This window comes from Anolis carolinensis, chromosome 2 (genome assembly GCF_035594765.1).
Source record: "Anolis carolinensis isolate JA03-04 chromosome 2, rAnoCar3.1.pri, whole genome shotgun sequence".
NCBI classification, from domain to species: Eukaryota; Metazoa; Chordata; class Lepidosauria; order Squamata; family Dactyloidae; genus Anolis; species Anolis carolinensis.
In genome coordinates this window covers 268,617,374-268,635,513 of record NC_085842.1, presented here as the reverse complement: position 1 = coordinate 268,635,513, position 18,140 = coordinate 268,617,374, and the positions used below count along the sequence as shown (strand labels likewise).

Below are 18,140 nucleotides of genomic sequence, written 5' to 3'. Positions count from 1 at the left end.
TCTTGTCCTATATTCAAAGATCTCTGATGTAATACAGTTGTTCATCAAAGTTATCAATAGAAATGGGAATGTTACATATGCTCACATTATTTATGCCTTTTAAGAACCCAAAGTGAATACCATCTGATAATTAATTTCAAAAAATCAGTTATTTGGCTAACGTCCACTTCTGTTTCTTGTGCTGCTGAGTTTTACCTTGATGACATTTGTTAAACATTTCATTTTGGATGTTTACTTCAGAGTACCATAACTGTAGTCACATTTACTCTCTGGAGTGTTTTGATCTTACAAGCACCTGATCAAATTTCAGTCATATTTGTATATTTCTCGCACTAAACTCTGAATTTTCTTTAATGAATGGCAGTGCTTTGCTTATATGTCAATTTCTTAACTTATAGCCTGACTTATAAGTTTGAATTCTAAGGGGCTTGTTTGCTTTCAAGTTTACACAGAAGTGCTGCAATCAAATCTGTTTAACATTAGTATCAACAACTTATTACATACTTTTCCTTTTAACTAGGTAGACAAGAAGATTGTCCGGACAGAAATAGGTGTTCTACTTCGACTTTCACATCCAAATATTGTAAGTGAGATATTTTTATATCCCAAATCATAGGATTTGCTTGCTTGCTTGTCTACATTATGGGCCCATCATTTTTCAGTCCTGCTTGTTCAGTCACGCTTAGGACGAATACGAAATTACTGCTGCAGCCATGCCACAAAGATGGAGCAAAATTCTGCAGTTGATAAAAACTAATAGTACTTCTTTAACTTAATAGTTAGATGACCAAGGTTTTCTGTTAGATAATTGATATAATTTTCCCTTTATTTTATTCTTATGTCATGAATTTCTTATAGCAATGGCCTGCTAAGCTCACGATACTACACAAAATAATTTCCATTGTGCTTTTGAGAAATTTCAAGGAATGGCATTAAGGAGCTCTTAGAAGAGCACTTTCTTCATTGCCCCATTTAATAGTGAACTATTCAGCTGTAAGAATGCAAAACCTCTAGGCAGCATGAAAGACAGAGAAATCTCAGTTAAAAATTAGAAAATTCAAGAGTGAACAGTTTGTATAGGTACTTTCATCTTTCATCATAATGTCCTTATAGTTAGCCTTAAAGTGTATGAAGAGGGGAAAAAGACAATTCCTTATTTTGTGCTTTCCTCAGATAAAGTTGAAGGAAATATTTGAAACGCCTGCAGAAATCAGCCTTGTCTTAGAACTCGTCACAGGAGGAGAGCTGTTTGACAGGTAGGTGATGTGTGGAAACAATTGTACATTTCATATGCAGTAATATGTGTGATCATAACAAAGACTATTATGTAGTTTTATATTGGATGAGTGAGAAATCCAAAGTCTGAGGATGTTAGGAAATTACTGCTGCAGCCATACTAGAAAGATGGTCTATATATTGTTAGGGGACTGAGGTGGTAATGGCTGACTAGGAAAGTAATTTGAAAACTTGTGCTGGAGAGCTTGATGAAAATATTGATTCAGTGTGAAGCTGCTGTGAAGAAGGAAGATGTGTTGTGGCACATTTGGAAAAGTATGGAAAATAAAACTGCCAATATCATAATAGCTTTATGCAATTTATCACACTGGGAAAACTGTGAATAGTTCTTATCTTTATACCTCGAAATATGAGAGCTGAGAAAAGTGCAGACAATGACAAAAGTGATCAAGAGGCAGGCACAACTGTTAATGAAGAAAATACTTCAGAGGTTTTCAGCTTAGAAAAGGGGTGAGAAGAAAGGGGACTGTGATTAAAATATGTAAAAAGGGGAACAGACTGGAGAATTGGGTATGTAACTTGTGGAAGAGAAGACTAAGAGATGCCATGATAGTCATCTTTAAATATGAAAAGAATAAGTGAGCTCATATAGTACTTCTGAGACTGGATTATGAACTAATACAAATTACAAGAAAATAGTTTTAATTTAAACATTAGGAAAATTTCTTTACTGCCAGAGCTTCTAGACAATAGAATAGACTGCTTCAGAAGATGGCAAACTCTCTTTCTTTGGAGATTCAAAGAGGTTGGATGTCCATCTCTCAGGAGTGCATGGCAGGGCATTGGACTAAATGGTCCTTGTGATCCTTTCCAACTCTATGATGCTATAAATTTATGATTCTGTGATACCTGATGTAGAGAATGTGGATAGGTAGGTGATATTCTACCTAATAATATTGGAACCTAGAAGTCATCTAGTGATGTAAAGAAATGGCTTCCTTTTCTTTCGCACAGCCCTTATAAAATCTACCAAATCAGATTTTTTTTAAAAAAAGATTGGACAGCATCGGGCAGGATGGGGCCTTCAGTAGCTACGAATCATTATTTTTTTAAGGAAATATGCTTCTTAATAACATTCACTGGGGCATGTGAGGAAGAAGGAAGATGTCCTTGTCCAGCTGCAGACAGGACTTTCCATGTACATTGGGCTGGACATTGCGTGAACAGAATGGCAAACTATTTAGGCCTTTGGGCTGATTCAACATGTCTCAAAGGATCTCATCACATTGAGGTCCACATTGTGGGTGATAGTGGGGGGATTCACCATGGATCGTGGTGAATCCAGTGTGGGGAACCCATCGCCCCACATCTCCCGCATTGCCCCTTACCACATCACTTGGAGGGTAGTGTAGCCGCCTGGCTTCTAGCCATGGTTTGCAGTGAGAACACGGGAAACCTCTTACAACAGTTTCAACTCACTTCAGGGACAGAGCTTCGCTGGAAGTAGATCTACATCGTCTGATAGAATCCGGTGGGCTCCAACCATGAAGTTAGGTGAAACTGTCACAGGACTGGCAATTTTGCCTGTGTGATGAGGTGGTAAGTGGGGTCTGTTATATAATAAAATTGGCTTACAGGCCAGGGCCTCATGTAATAGACCTCAGTTCAAATTTCTTTCTGTTCTGTTAAGATATAAGAATTGCAGTCCCTAGTGCCAGAAGCACTAATAACCTCATTTTGTACATGGATGGACTTACTGCTTAAAAAGCTTCAGGGGGCCAAAACTGCACCAAAACCAATTTGCACAACTTTATGGGTGTGAAATTGGTATCTATCCTGAATTAGCCTCAGTACAATATGATCATTTCTCAAACCAGCACCTGGGTAACATTTTGCCAGTGTCATGCATATCTTTGTTTCTTTCTCAGAATTACAAGATTTTTGGTATCTCGTTGGAAGCTATTTTCATTCCAGTTATGTGTGTCAAATTCCACTGAACACCATGGCTAGCTGTAAAGTGTTGGCATCTTCTTGCAATAGTGATCCACCCATGCAATCAGACTATGATCATCCAAAAATAACTTGTCATTCTTGAAACTCTATTTTTAAAGAATGGTAACAGTGATATCTGTTCTCTCTCACACACTGACCCCTCATAGTTTTCGTATTTCTCTCTAAATTTTGGTTTAAAAAAGAAGTACAAAATCGGTGTTTTGGATGTCCATACAGTAATCCAATGGTTCTCTAGGTGTTTGGGGCTTAAAATCCCAGTCATCTTGGCCAATAAATGCTGAGAAATTCTGAGTGCTGAAGTCCAGAATATCTGGAGGACTAAAACTTGAGAACCACTGCATTCATCTTATATAAAAATCTGATGAGCCTAGGTCTTTTAATATATAGACAGAGTTTTCGCATTTATCCAAATAGTAGTTTTAATCAGTAGAGTCTCACTTATCCAACATAAATGGGCTGGCAGAACATTGGATAAGCAAAATTGCTGGATAATAAGGAGGGATTAAGGAAAAGCCTATTAAACATCAAATTACATTATGATTTTGCAAATTAAGCACTAAAACATCATATTTTACTACAAATCGACAGAAAAAGCAGTTCAATACACGGCAATGTTATGTAGTAATTACTGTATTTACGAATTTAGCACCAAAACATTGCAATGTATTGAAAACCTTGACTACAAAAACATTGAGTACTAAAAGGCAGACTGTGTTGGATAATACAGAACATTGGCTAAGCGAAGGTTGCATAAGTGAGATTCTACTGTATAACTTTTCTGAGCTGTTTCTCCAACTGGGTTCATCTTTTTTTATATGTAGACTGTTAGATGATAATTTATGGCAACCCTATGAACAAGAGGCCTCCAAGTCTCTCAAACATCAACCGTCCTGCTCAGGTTTTGCAAACTCAGGGCTGTGCCTTTCTTGATTGAATCTAACTACCTATAATTGGCCTTCCTTTTTTCCTACTGCCTTCTACCTTGCCAAGCATTATTGTCCTTCCCAGTGAGACATGAGAATCCAAACTACAACAATCTCAGTTTAGCCATCCTGGTTCCTAGGGAAAGCTCAGGGTTGATCTGCACTAGGAACAAATGTCTTTGTACAATACAGGGTGTCTGTAGAAGTCTTTTTTTCCAGCATCACTCTGAATCCCTTGGGAGAAGAGTGGGATAAAAGTACCATAGAAAAATCAATGATACATCTTTCCAGTTCTGCCCTTTTTCAGAATTTCCATATGTGAGTCACATACAATATTTCCTAGATTGAGGCTAGATGGTTGGCTTGGCAGTTGCGGGCAGTTTTTGTATGTCCTAGGGATCTGCACTTTTGCATTTTCATCAAACTGGGAGTGTTGTGATGTTACTTCTGTTTTCTGTTTCGGACGATTTCGAGTTTCAATAGGGGAACTAGAAAATCCATTTGGGGATTTTTTGGTGTAACTTTGGCCACTTAAGAAAAAAATGTTTCCTGAACATTAAAAAAAACCTATCCTGGAAGATTTGGGGACACTTGGCAGTGTCCTATGGGGCAAGGGAGACTGCCAAAAAGGGGTTGTGTTGTCCTTTCCTCTTGCCTATTTTAGCCTAAGATAACATTTTGTGTGGATTGTGGATGGCAAATTTCACAGCTCAATACCAACAATACTAAACAGTTCACACAAACACTCTAGTTAGATGTCAAACAGCTTTATTATTAGTTGAAGGTCGACAGCACAATAGCAAGTTATTAACAGTGAAAGCTTTAGGAGATGAATGTAGGAGGATTGCCAGTAAGTACATGTGGCCAAGTCTGCAGGGAGGAAGGTATACAAGGGACAGATGGATGGTTGATGGGAAAAGGAAATGGGAAAGAGAATATCTAATCAAAAAGAAAGCATAGAGCTGCTTTATTAGCATGAGTTACGCATTTTAAAATGAGCCCATTTTGAACCTTTTACAATTCTTACACTTTCCCTTCTGATTGCAATGCTATATAATCGGAAAGCAAACTCATGCTACATTGGCCCATATCTCTGTGTACTGAACAGTATGTAACCAATAATTTGCTGCTTTTAAAAGCAAATCTGCTACATCTGGGGGTTCCTTAGCAAAAAATGTGGTCCAAATTTTAATTGAGATCGGTTGCAGAGAGTTCATTTCATGATTCTTTCTCATCTGTATTGACCTTCATTTCACTTCCAGGGCCTATGCAAGATGCTGGTGATTACTATTAAACCTTGAAATAGCTAGGATTGTATACATCTTAATGGACAACTGCTTTTTTCAAGTTCTTCCCTAGACCCCAATATGTGTTAATGTTTCCTTGTGCTATGTGTTTTCCTTTACGGAGATTAGAATCCATTGGGAACCAAATTAGTCTTTTCCCCACCATATGGATGATGGTGGTGGTGGTGGTGGTGGTGATGATAATGACCATTGCTATGTTCCTGCCTTCTTTGGAGTCTGAAAGTTGCAGTAGTTTCCAAAAATTATAACAGATACAGATAAAAAGGTCTATCCTACCAAAGGGAAGATTTACTTGTTGTACTGTTTATCTGTTGATTGGACTTGGCCCCCATGTAAACCACTCCGAGCCCCCTCGGGAAGATGGAAGCGGGTTATAAATAAATTATTATTATTATTATTATTATTATTATTATTATTATTATTGCTTCAAGATTTCCTGGATACTGATATGTATGGTGATTTTGTTTTCTATTTTTTGCAGCTTTTATCCAACTGTATTTGTTTTGATGCAAATTTTTAGGCTTTAAGCTTGTTAGTCTTTCATTGCTTCTGAATTCAATGACTAGAGTGTTCAGGGACATAGTAATTAACAAATCTAAAATCCTGATTTTGAATTATATCAGTAAATTATACTCTCCAAGTAATCTAAAGCTACAGTGTACAGGCATTTAATATCACAAGCCATGTTTATGATATCATAAGCCATATTTAATACCATAACCCATAAGGCAGAGAGGAAACATGATAGCCATGTATAAATATGTGAGGGGAAGTCATAGGGAGGAGGGAGCAAGCTTGTTTTCTGCTGCCCTGGAGACTAGGATGCCGAACAATGGCTTCAAACTACAAGAAAGAAGATTCCACCTGAACATTAGGAAGAACTTCCTCACTGTGAGAGCTGTTCAGCACTGGAACTCTCTGCCTGGAGTGTGGTGGAGGCTCCTTCTTTGGAGGCCTTTAAGCAGAGGCTGGATGGCCATCTGCCGGGGCTGCTTTGAATGTGATTTCCTGCTTCTTGGCAGGGGGTTGGACTGGATAGCCCACAAGGTCTCTTCCAACTCTATTATTCTATGATTCTATGTTTATCATTCAGGTAATAGTTAATCACATTATGTTGCGAGATTTTGCATATAGTTCTATTCAAATTGTACAGCCAATCATCCAAATTCCAATACATGTCATATTCCAGTATGCATGTTCTAAAAATATTAGTTTTCAATAAAAAAGTAGCACACAGAAAAATATAGATCAATAAAAAATAAAACAAATTAATACATGCATGACTAGGGAAAAGCCTCCACACCCACATTGCTGGTTTAAGTATATAACAGCAAGATGGTAATGAGGATTTATGCATGTAGATACAATAGGTACTGGAAACTCCTTGTATGTTATTTCATTTTCGTGTATCTTAAGATGCCTGTATTTTAGGATCTTCCCTAATACAAAATGTATAAATTGCATTACTTTTCTATCCTGTCAACCATTCAACCACTCCTTTCAGACAATGCATTTTAAATATTTTGGTGTTGACAGAAACATACATTATATGATAAATGCATGGAGAAATCAAACTGGGAGAGAGCTTGTTTTTCTTCAATGAAATGTTAATTTTGAAATGGTAGTTTCTATATCCATTTCAGCTGTCTACAGTAAGTGTAGATGAAAATAAAACTTGTCATTCATAGGTGCATTGAAGTGAATTGGGGTATGCAAAAGCATATTTACAGAAACTATCATCAGAGTGGCTTTCAGACGCCTAAAAACTTTATCACATGGAGACGGTGAACTGGCACAGACATTGTTGCCAATCGAGCACCGCCCAACAATGAAGCCATTGGGCTTTTCGTGGCCTTTAATATCCCCAGATTGTGCCATGGTGCTGGGACTTACCTTGTGTGATGAAGTCCCCAGGCTTCTGTAATGACATCCACTCCTCTTCCCTGAAGAAGAAATTGAAAAAAAAATAATAATGGGGGAGTAGCAAAGCTAGAAGGTGGAGTTGTGCCACCCACCTTGAAATGTGGCTTTGCACACACAATTATGCCATGCCAGTGGTTGTTTAATGTTGCCCATCTTCATGACAGGAATGAGCCACTCTCCCATGTCACGGGATAGTGGTAACGAGAGGCTTGCATGCGGAAAGGCTCACAGTCTTTATTTTTGGTCTCAACTAGAGTAGATTTGGTAAGTCAACATTTATTGTAGTTCCATGTGCTTAATGGGTCTACTCTGGATCAAACCAACAACAGGACTTTGGCCAACAACAAGAATGATGATGTGGCTTCATTCTATTTTTATAGTTATTGACTGTCATGCTCCAAAATGCAGACCACTTTGTTACTTGAGGAGCAACTTCATAAAACATTGGCACTGGCACCCTAATGAGTCCTGTGTGTCCTTCAGGGAAAGTATACTTTTGCACTCTTTTGTGAAATAAGAGCCAGATTGGCTAGCTGCCATTCCCTAAATGATGTCTGATTAAATATTAAACATTTCACTTGGTCTTTCCCCCATTTGAAGAACTACTTTTTATGTCAGTTAAAATGCTTTTTAGATTCATCAACAGTTGTTTCCTGGTTTTAGCAGAAATTCTAAAACAAACTTGCTGTCAGGAAAAATGTAAGTAGAGGATAGCATTATTTCTGATCTTTAAGAAGGAGAACCCAATCCTCTGGTTTCACATTTAGCAAAGCGATGTATTAGGGATAGGACTACTGGGAACTGAAACTGGGATCGCATAGTAGATGGTCTCTAACTTTGAGCTAAATATCTGCCTTTAGTCCTTGGAAAGAATTTGATACAATATATTTGATATAATCCAGTCTATTGAGCAACAGTAGAACCGGGTAACATTACAGGAAATAATGGTGTAAGTAAGCATTTTCTAATAGTAGTTTCAAAACTGCAGCTATCTGTGTATCAAAAAAACCAGCCATTTTAAACACTTTTTTTCAATATGTTTTATTGTAAACACAGGTAGAATAATATCTGGCATTTTAAACACTTATACATCAGCAGCATTAAATAAAGCCAGGAAGTAAAGAAGGGACACAAAATTGGCCATTAGTTGCCTCGTCTGGTTTACATAAACTTTTATTTTTTTACTACTAAACCCAAGAGAGCATGGAATGAAGCCTGTGCATAAAAGTAATGCAAATTCAGCTGCTAGACATGGCAGATTACGCATAAAGGTGCAACAAACCAAACAGAGATGATGTCAGGCAGGAGAACACAGACGTTATTAAATTAAATCCAACACCTGCCTGTTGTTCGTCATCACCAGTTATTTTAGGAAAGAGTGAAAATGAAATGTAACTTCAAGTCAGGATACATGTGGACAGTCACTGAAGTTCGGTTAAAGACTATATGTTGCATAAATGTAGAATTAATGCAATATGACACCACTTTAACTGCCAAGGCTCAATAATGTGGAGTCCTGGGCATTGTAGTTTGTTGAGAAACCAGCACTCTTTGGCAGAGAAGGTTAAAGAGATTGTAAAGTTATGCCTCCATAAGCATTGAACCATGGCAATTAAAATGGCAACAAACTATGTTATTTCTACAGTGTAGATGGGCCTTTAACCTGCATGGAAGCAACCTGCCATATGCATGTCTTCCTAATTGGTTAAGAACCCATCATTTGTGGTTTCCTCTTCCCTGCTATTCTGATTCCCTTGAAAATTTCTGTGCCTGAACAGAGTCCCCTCCCTAAATCTTCCTATAAGCCAATACCTTGACTTTCTTTAAACAAGTTTTAATGTGATTCAGGTTTAATATAGGGTGAGAAAGATTGGAAATAAATGAAAAGCATTTATCAGAACAGAGCAATTATTACCTTGATGTATTATGCCTTATTTATAAGGAAAGGTTAGTAAGATATTGTTACACCTTAACTTTTGGGGTGGGAGGATATTAATATAGGGATCTGAAGAATAGTAGGATTAAATCATATGTAGTTTACCTAACCGCCACTGCCAGAAGGGACAGAGAGTTTCATCTATGCTGACGATCGTGCCATCACCGTCCAAGCAGGGAGCTTTGAAATGACTAAACAGAAGCTCTCCAAAGCTTTAGGTGCTCTTATTGGCTATTACAGAGAAAACCAGCAGATTCCTAATCCATCTAAAACGCAGAGTGTGCTTTTCACAGACAAGCATCTTGAGTCCTGAGGATTAACTTGGAAGGAATCCCACTGGAGCATTGCAGCACACCAAAATACTTGGGAGTTACTCTGGACCGTGCCCTGACTTACAAGAAGCACTGCTTGACTATCAAGCAAAAAGTGGGTGTTAGAAATAACATCGTAAGAAAGCGGACTGGCACAATCTGGGGATTACAACCAGACACAGTGAAGACATCTGCCCTTGCGCTTTGCTATTCTGCTGCCGAATATGCATGCCCAGTGTGGAATACATCTTACCACGTTAAAACAGTGGATGTTCCTCTTAAGGAGACATGCCGCATTATCACAGGATGTCTACGGCCCACACCATTGGAGAAAATATACTGTTTAGCCAGTATTGCACCACCTGACACCCGCCGGGAAGTAGCAGCCAATAATGAAAGGGCCAAGGCAGTGACATCTCCAGCCCATCCCTTGTTCGGGTATCAGACAGCACGCCAACGCCTTAAATCAAGAAATAGTTTTCTAAGATCTAGAGAGATACTCGCAGGAACACCTCAGCAAGCAAGAGCCCAAAAGAGGCAGGCTCAAGTCATGGCTGATACTAAATGAGAGACTCCCCCCCTCCCCCCGGGCACACAGAAGATGGGGCAACTTGGAAGGCGCTGAACAGACTGCGCTCTGGCACCACGAGATGCAAAGCTAACCTTAAGAAATGGGGCCACAAAGTGTAGTCCATGACATGCGGGTGGGGGATAAGAACAAATCACAGACCACCTATTACAATGCAGTCTGAGTCCTGCCACATTCACAATGGAGGATCTTCTTATAGCAACACCAGAGACACTCCAAGTGGCCAGCTACTAGTCAAAGCACATTTAATATAATGCCAAGTTCTTAAACTTTTGTGTTTTTAAATACATTACAACTGTACCTTCAGTTTGCTTCTGATACGATAATTATAAATAAATAACCTAACAGTTAATATAGAGGAAATAAGACATATTAATACCTATAATTATCTATTAGAAAGTTGGAACTCATTTTTGTTTCCAGGTCTTTCTTTCTTGTTATATTTAGATTAATGTATCCATTTTGTTGCTTTTGTGGTTGTTTTGTATAATTGTAACTTATATGTTGTTTTAGATATTAAAGATGGTGTTTGTCAATACAAATACTTTTAAAACAGAAAAAAAATATCAGAACAGAACAGAAAATTAATAGATTTATTTGGCAAAAACCTGCTCACAGCCCCAAGTGAAAATCAATAGTCAGGCCTCAACTGTCACTAGGGACCCTTCCACACAACCCTATATCACAGACTATCAAGGCAGAAAATCCCACAATATCTGCTTTGAACTGGGTTATCTGAGTCTACACTGCCATGTATTCCAGTTCAAAACAGATAATGTAGGATTTTCTGCCCTGATATTCTGGGATATAGGGCTGTGTGGAAGGGCCCTAGACCAAGGACTCCCACGAAAGTAGGAAAACCACAGACAAAAATTGTGGCCTTTTACTTGAGAGAAGATATCTCTAGAAATCTCTAAGTCCTCCAGCAGGACTCTATAATGATATATACTGAAGAAACTGGCCTCCATAAATGAATAAAAGGATTTAGGTTGGGCAACAGAACAAGCTGCAAGGGAAGCTGTATGTCCAATTATTAAAATGCAGGAACTTGGATGTTTATTGTACAAGCATGAGTCGAAAAGCTTTGCCTCCTGTGTCATAAAAACGTTATGAATGAACATATAACTGCAGAAGTTGCTACAGATCATAGCCTGAACTATCCTCTACACAAAACTAACATTCAACATAGTCACCATCAATTTGTACACATTTGTGCCATTGTTTACCCATTTTGAAAAATTCAGGATTTTGCTTTTTGACCCATGATTTTAAATGTTTGAACGTCATTCAAATCATTGAATGTGAAACCACGTAGGTTGTCTTTCAGAGGTCCAAAAATATAACTTACATGGTTTCAGATTCAATGACTTGAATGATGTTACAACAGCTTTAAAAGCATGGGTCACGAAGCAAGACCCTGAATTTTTCCAAAATGGTTTTGATGCCTGGGTTGAATGATGGCGCAAATGTGTACAAATTGATGATGACTATGTTGAACTGTAGTTTTGTATAAAGGACAGTTCAGGCTATGATCTGTAGCAACTTCTGCTGTTATATGTTCATTCATAATGTTTTAATGACACAGGAGGCAAAACTTTTTCACCCACCTGCATAATATCCATATCCAATACATTGAAAAAAATTAATCCAGCATTTAGATTCTGGGAAAAATCCAGCATTTAGATTCTGGGGAAAAGCCAGAATGCCAACTGTCCAGGTAGCCAGGCCCTCCAAAATCACCAGTTGCAAAAGATTGAAAAAGAATAATAGTTAGAAAAATGTTACCTTTTCGAGGCAAAAGATCTCAAATCCAGAAAATGGTTTTTGTGGCATAAAAACGATAGTGCTTTGTTGAAAATACAGTTGCATTAGAAACAGCGTTGCATAACAAAAGGTGTTGGTGATAGTGATTATTTACACCAGGACTATATTCATAGCCAGCCACTATACATGCTTTTTCCCTGGCAATTAATTCTCACAGTTTTATAAAATAGATTTACTGAGATGTGATGATAATCCAAGGTCCCTTGATAAATTCTATGGACAAACAAGACTTTGCAGCTGGTCCGGTCTGTTCCAAGTCTGTGATTTAAAGCATTACACTATTACTTTTCCCAGGATATTAATTACTACTAAAATGGTATCAAGGCGGAAACACAATGACAGAAAAAATGTAACAACTAATGTGCTGAATTTGTGTGATTAGAATGCAAATTAATGCTGTGCATAATGATAATAATTTCCATAATATGCTTATTTGCTTTCTAGATTTGAGAGGCTGGAATAAGATAATCCTATCTGCAAAGGTTCCTTATATGTAATCCCAGCTGTTGCATCATGTCCAATTACTTCTTTAAAAATACTTTTAATGACATTGTAGCCAATGAATTCTAGCCAGTTAATTTTAGCATTTAAACTGCTAAATATTAAAACCCTTTCCCAAAGCTCTCTTTCTAAGGATGTATGTGTAATTTTAAAACTCATTTTTATCTTATCTGTTATTTATTCTGGTGTCTTACTTATGTGTTTACTTCTGTGAGGAAATAGTTCAGGAAGTACAGTACGGCTGTCATATACACAGGGGATAGTTTCCTGGACTTCATGTGGATATGTGAAACCATGGGTGTAATGAAGTATGAATTTTTGGTTTACAGATGTTATGTTTAATTGTGTGTTTGTGTTTTAAAAGGGTAAGTATTACAGTTATTGCATCTCAGCACTCAGAGGCTGGTTGCCATGGAGAAGTAGGCGGAGCCAACTGCCGTTTTGTTGAAGAAGTGCAGAGTTTAAAAAAGGGATTCAGTCTGTGCTCTGATGAGGCACAGGGAAGATTGATCCTAGGTTGAGGGGATCAAGGAGACTCAATTGTTCATTTTGAGTCGGCTTAAAATAAGTTTGGTGACTTATTTAATGTAGTCTGTGTCCTGGTAAGGAATAGAGAATCTGTGATCGTATATCACAGGGTGACTATGGTTTAAAAGTAGCAAAGGAAGAAGTTCTAACTACTTTAAGTAAAAGAAGTGACACTTTAGGAAGTTTGACTCACCTCATTCTAGTATTGTAACTGTTAATAAAAGTGCCTCTAAGTGAGAAACAACATTGTAACCACTAAGCTCTGTGCCTGAATAAACTTGTTATTGTTCCCCTAACATCTAAGCCTCTGTTGCATATATTATAAACCAAGTTGTTTTACCATCTAAAGTGAATAAGAAGAAGAAAGAATTTTTTAAAAAAGGTCTCCTCTCTGAGTCTTTGGTGGTTGCATCTTCGCAATAGATAATAGTGAACCCTATTGAAATGGTATACAGATATAAAAGATTGGCTTGTAACAGGGAAAGCCTTATGAAATGCCAATGGTAGGCATTTCAGATGAGTTTTCATTTTATTAACCAGGTGGAGTGAAATGAAGTTTGTGAAAGTTGTAGGATAGCAGTGGTGGAAAGAGAAAGGTTGAAGAGACTCTACTCTTCCATTTTTTTCTGGGTTGAAATCTGTTAAAACTTTGAAATATGTGATACAAATTAATATATAAGAGCTGTGGTGGTGCAATGAGTTCAAACCTTGTGCCAGGGGGGACTGCTGACATGAAGGTTGGGTTGCTGACCTGAAGGTTGCCGGTTCAAATCTGCGAGATGGCATGAGCTCCCATCTGTCAGCTCTAGCTTGCGGGGACATGAGAGAAGCTTCCCAGCAGGATGATAGCACATCCAGGCATCCCCTGGACAACGTCTCTGTAGATGGCCAGTTCTCTCACTTCAGAAGCTACTTGCAGTATGTTGCTTCTGACATGATAAAAAAATCCATACATACATTGTAAATGTACAATGAGTATAAATGTGGAGTTTGTTTCCAAGAGGTACCAAATCCATGTCAATGATTTTTACAGGAGTTGGAAGGGAAAGTACTGAAAATGTGAATTCTTTTGATAGTTTTAAACAGTACATAAGATTCTACTCCTAGCCAATAATGTCCTGCCTGCCACCTATGAATCATTTTTTAATTTTTTTGGATTTGGTTCCTTTTGGAAACAAACTCCACAAATATTTTGCATTGCTGAAACATCTTGCATATCTTGAATCTAATATATTCAACACTTGCGAAAGGATGAATAATTATAGAAACACTTGTCATCACATTAGAGCTGTTCCTTTGCCATTGTCTCAACAAGATTCGCTACATGCTGCATTTCTCCATGTGTTCATGTGCCCTCCAGTATCTCATGTTATCATGTTCTGCTCAAGGAGAGTTGTCAGCTATTGATTGTTATTTTACTAGGCTGACCAATAAAATGTTGTTCTGGCCACTGGCATAAGAGTAGAGGAGTCAGTGTGTATCAAAAAAGAACCCAACAAAGTATTTTTTTAAAAAGTTTTTATAAATTTTGTATGTTGATTAACAATTTATTCCAAGACATATTGTGGCAAGATCTATAAAAATATATAGCAACATTAAATAAATTAAACATTAAATAAATTGTGGTTCAATTAATTCTGCTGAAAATATTTATCTTCTATCCTTGACCTGCCAAAGAACCATTTTCGGTCTGCTGGGATTCTCTCCACTGACTAAAATAGACAGTATTTCATAAATCAAAATAATCTTCCTTGCACTGAACAATATTTCTGTTTAAGTAAAGCTAGATTAATATCTTAGTTCTTTGTAATCAATAGAGAAGCAAAGTGAATATATGGGGAAAGTGTTATTAGCATACTCTTAAGTGCAACAGCATCTCTATATACCAGCTTTTTCGTGCTTCAAACTCAGAAGCACTTTACAATAATTGATTGTTCAGGGTTGTTGTGCTATTATTATTTTCATTGTACCATGGTCGTTACGGTAGCTTGGAGACAATATTTTTGTAAGTTCACATGGTAACTTTTCTTTTAAAAATAAAACTGTGAAGAGCTTTTTCTGATTCAAAAGAATACAGGTGAAAATTTCTTTCTAGACACAAGAGCTGTCTTCAAATAATTTATTCTACAGCAGACTCACTGATGTCAGTGCAAGTGCTCCAGATGAAAAGATGCAAGGTTGATTTCTTCTGGCTAGGCAACTGTGTATTAATATTGTAAATGCTTAGCGCAGTCATACAGTTTTACCTGAGGCAGTACAATCAGAGCTTTCCGAAATTGGGAACACCAGCAGAATCTTATACACCATCTGGGAAGTCAGGCTAGAATGCTGTATTTCTGGGCATAAGATGCAATTAGCTCCATGAACTCTCTCCTCCATTTGGCCAGCAAAGGTCTCCACGTGGGGCTGAGCTTGTGCCGACTGGATGGTATGCAGAAATAATTCATAATTCATACTCATTGGGAGCATTTCCCAGGCTCACTCTCCCCTCTGCAGTCTTGAGGATATCCATGCAACTTGGTTCATGTTTTCCCATATGAACCTCATTGTGCAAGAAACTAAGAGTTGATTCTTGGGATGGCATGGGATTGGAAAAGCATGAGCTGATTGTAGATTAGTTAGCAGTGTAGTAATGGTGAATTGCGGCACCTAAACCTTTGTACATTCTTTATGTATGGAAATGATTTACATTAATATATACAGTGACTGTGATATAAAATGAAATGCCAGATGACTACTTATAATTAAAAATCCATCACCATTATTTCATAATAATGTGATTTCAATTTTAAATCTCAATGGGACTTATTTCTGGCTAAGTATTTGAAACATTGGACATGCATAGCATCTGGGAATCCAGCAGGGAAAAAGCATGTGGGCAGAATTAGCTGCCATCTGATACTGGAGTCGATAATCATACACATTTTAAAAATACAATTTTAATATATTAATACATTATATTTTATTAAAATATTATTATATTTTAAATAAATCTTTCTCATATAGTGTGTATAAGCTGTGCAAATTAATTTTATTTATATTGAACTCATATCAATGCCTTGAGAATCTTTTTATATTAATTGAAAATTAGAATAAATCTATTTTCAGCTATGAGGAAAAGGTGCTTTGTATTCAAGAAACATCAAAGCGTGTAAGAAGTGTCTACTCAGTGATTAATTTTTAATGACAAATTTACCTAGGGTTATACTCATTATACTCTCTTCTAATTCTTGAGTCTGAAATACATCATCTGGTTTCTTTATAGGATTGTGGAAAAGGGGTATTACAGTGAACGGGATGCTGCTGATGCTGTGAAACAAATCCTCGAGGCAGTGGCTGTAAGTATTTACTATTCTGTGTTTCAGATTCAGAAGAATATTTCACTCATATGTAATGATTTACATAATCAATGTTTACACAGGTATGAAAGTAAATTCTCTGCAGTTATGGGATAGTTTTCTATTTACTCATCAAAATCAGTGAAACGTTTGACATGTCATTGTCATGCTAGATACCCACTGATTGCCATCATAGCAGAGGATTCGCTTTCTAAACTGTTCATCTGCATTCTTGGTTTTTTAGTGCCAAAAATGAAAACTGAGATTAGGTAGTGGCTCTTTCATACTGGATCTACACTGCCAAATAATGCAATTTGAATTGCATTATATGGGTCTACAGAGCCCCCGCTGGCGCAGCAGATTAAACCACTGAGCTGCTGAACTTGCCGACCGAAAGATTAGTGGTTCGAATCTGGGAGCAAAGTGAGCTCCTGCTGTTGGACCCAGCTTCTGCCAACCTAGCAATTCGAAAACATGCCAATGTGAGTAGATCAATAGGTACCGCTCCAGCGGGAAGGTAATGGTGCTGCATGCAGTCATGCTGGCCACATGACCTTGGAGGTGTCTACCGACAACGCCAGTTCTTCAGCTTAGAAATGGAGATGAGCACCAACCCCCAGAGTCGGATATGACTAGACTTAATGTCAGGGGAAATCCTTTGTCTTTACCTTATATGGGTCTACTGCATTTTTTGGCAGTGTAGATTCAGTCTCAGCTGCCTGCAGAGTACTTAATGTGGAAAATGCACACAATATAAATGATTCAGTAAAGCAACTAGCTAATAGCCCTGTTTTCAAGTAGAACCTGAATCCCAGAAGTATATTACAAGGCTCGCGTTGATTAAGTAGAATTTAGTAAAATTATTGAGAACAGGTGTTTATGAAAAGCATTAAATGTTTCATTGACACTATCTTCCAACAAACATCACCAAGGAAGTTGGAAGGTGAAACATTTGATACTTTTTATTAATACCTGTTTTCATTAATGTTATGTATGTCTATTACTTTTGACGCCGTTGTATGGTATTAGTCATGACTGATTCATTGAGGAATGTTCCTAGGGGAGCTTTTTATCAGTAAACTAGTAAAACTTGACAATTTTATGGCAAAACTGCAGAAGCCTGCTAGTTTCAAATGAGTCTGGCCTTTTGATATGATTAAAAAGTCTGGGTGTTTACATGTCTCACAAGCCTAAATGCAGTTGTTAGTCCCAGCCGGAGTATGCTTACTGCATAAATCAGGCCTGCATAACTGGGTTCTTATGAAGGACCAATATTAACAAAAAAAATCCTTCTCTAGGACACCCCTCCACCCTCCCAGCCTCGTTCCATTCCCAGGGGAATGGTCTTAGGGTCCTTCCACATAGCCATATAACCCAGAATATCAAGGCGGAATAACCCACAGTATCTGCTTTGAACTGGGTTATCTGAGTCCACACTGCCATATATCCCAGTTCAAAGCAGATATTGTGGGATTTTATCCAGCTGTGTGAAAGGGACCTGAGTTTTTCTTTGTCCTCCCTTTGAATTCATTTTAGTTTAGCTCTGTTAAGTTTTTGAAATATGCATGAAAATTCAGATAGATTTGATGTATATTTTCTAGAAATTAATTTATGTATTTTCCCAATATACACTTTTTTACAATTTTACTTTATACAGTGTATTTTCCTGTACAAATTCAAATGTACAGTTTTTTATTTACACATTTACATA

The 18,140-nt window shown here is 37.5% G+C and overlaps 1 protein-coding gene across 3 annotated transcripts in view; it reads left to right on the top strand.

Moving 5' to 3' along the window:
- Positions 1–18,140, top strand: part of camk4 (calcium/calmodulin dependent protein kinase IV) — a 138,111-nt gene that overhangs the window by 74,997 nt on the left and 44,974 nt on the right. For all 3 annotated transcript variants that reach the window (XM_062972200.1, XM_062972198.1, XM_062972199.1), the window contains 3 exons: positions 521–583; positions 1,174–1,256; positions 16,357–16,429. In XM_062972200.1, the coding sequence (XP_062828270.1) occupies positions 521–583; positions 1,174–1,256; positions 16,357–16,429 (219 nt within the window). The remainder of the gene's footprint in view (positions 1–520; positions 584–1,173; positions 1,257–16,356; positions 16,430–18,140) is intronic.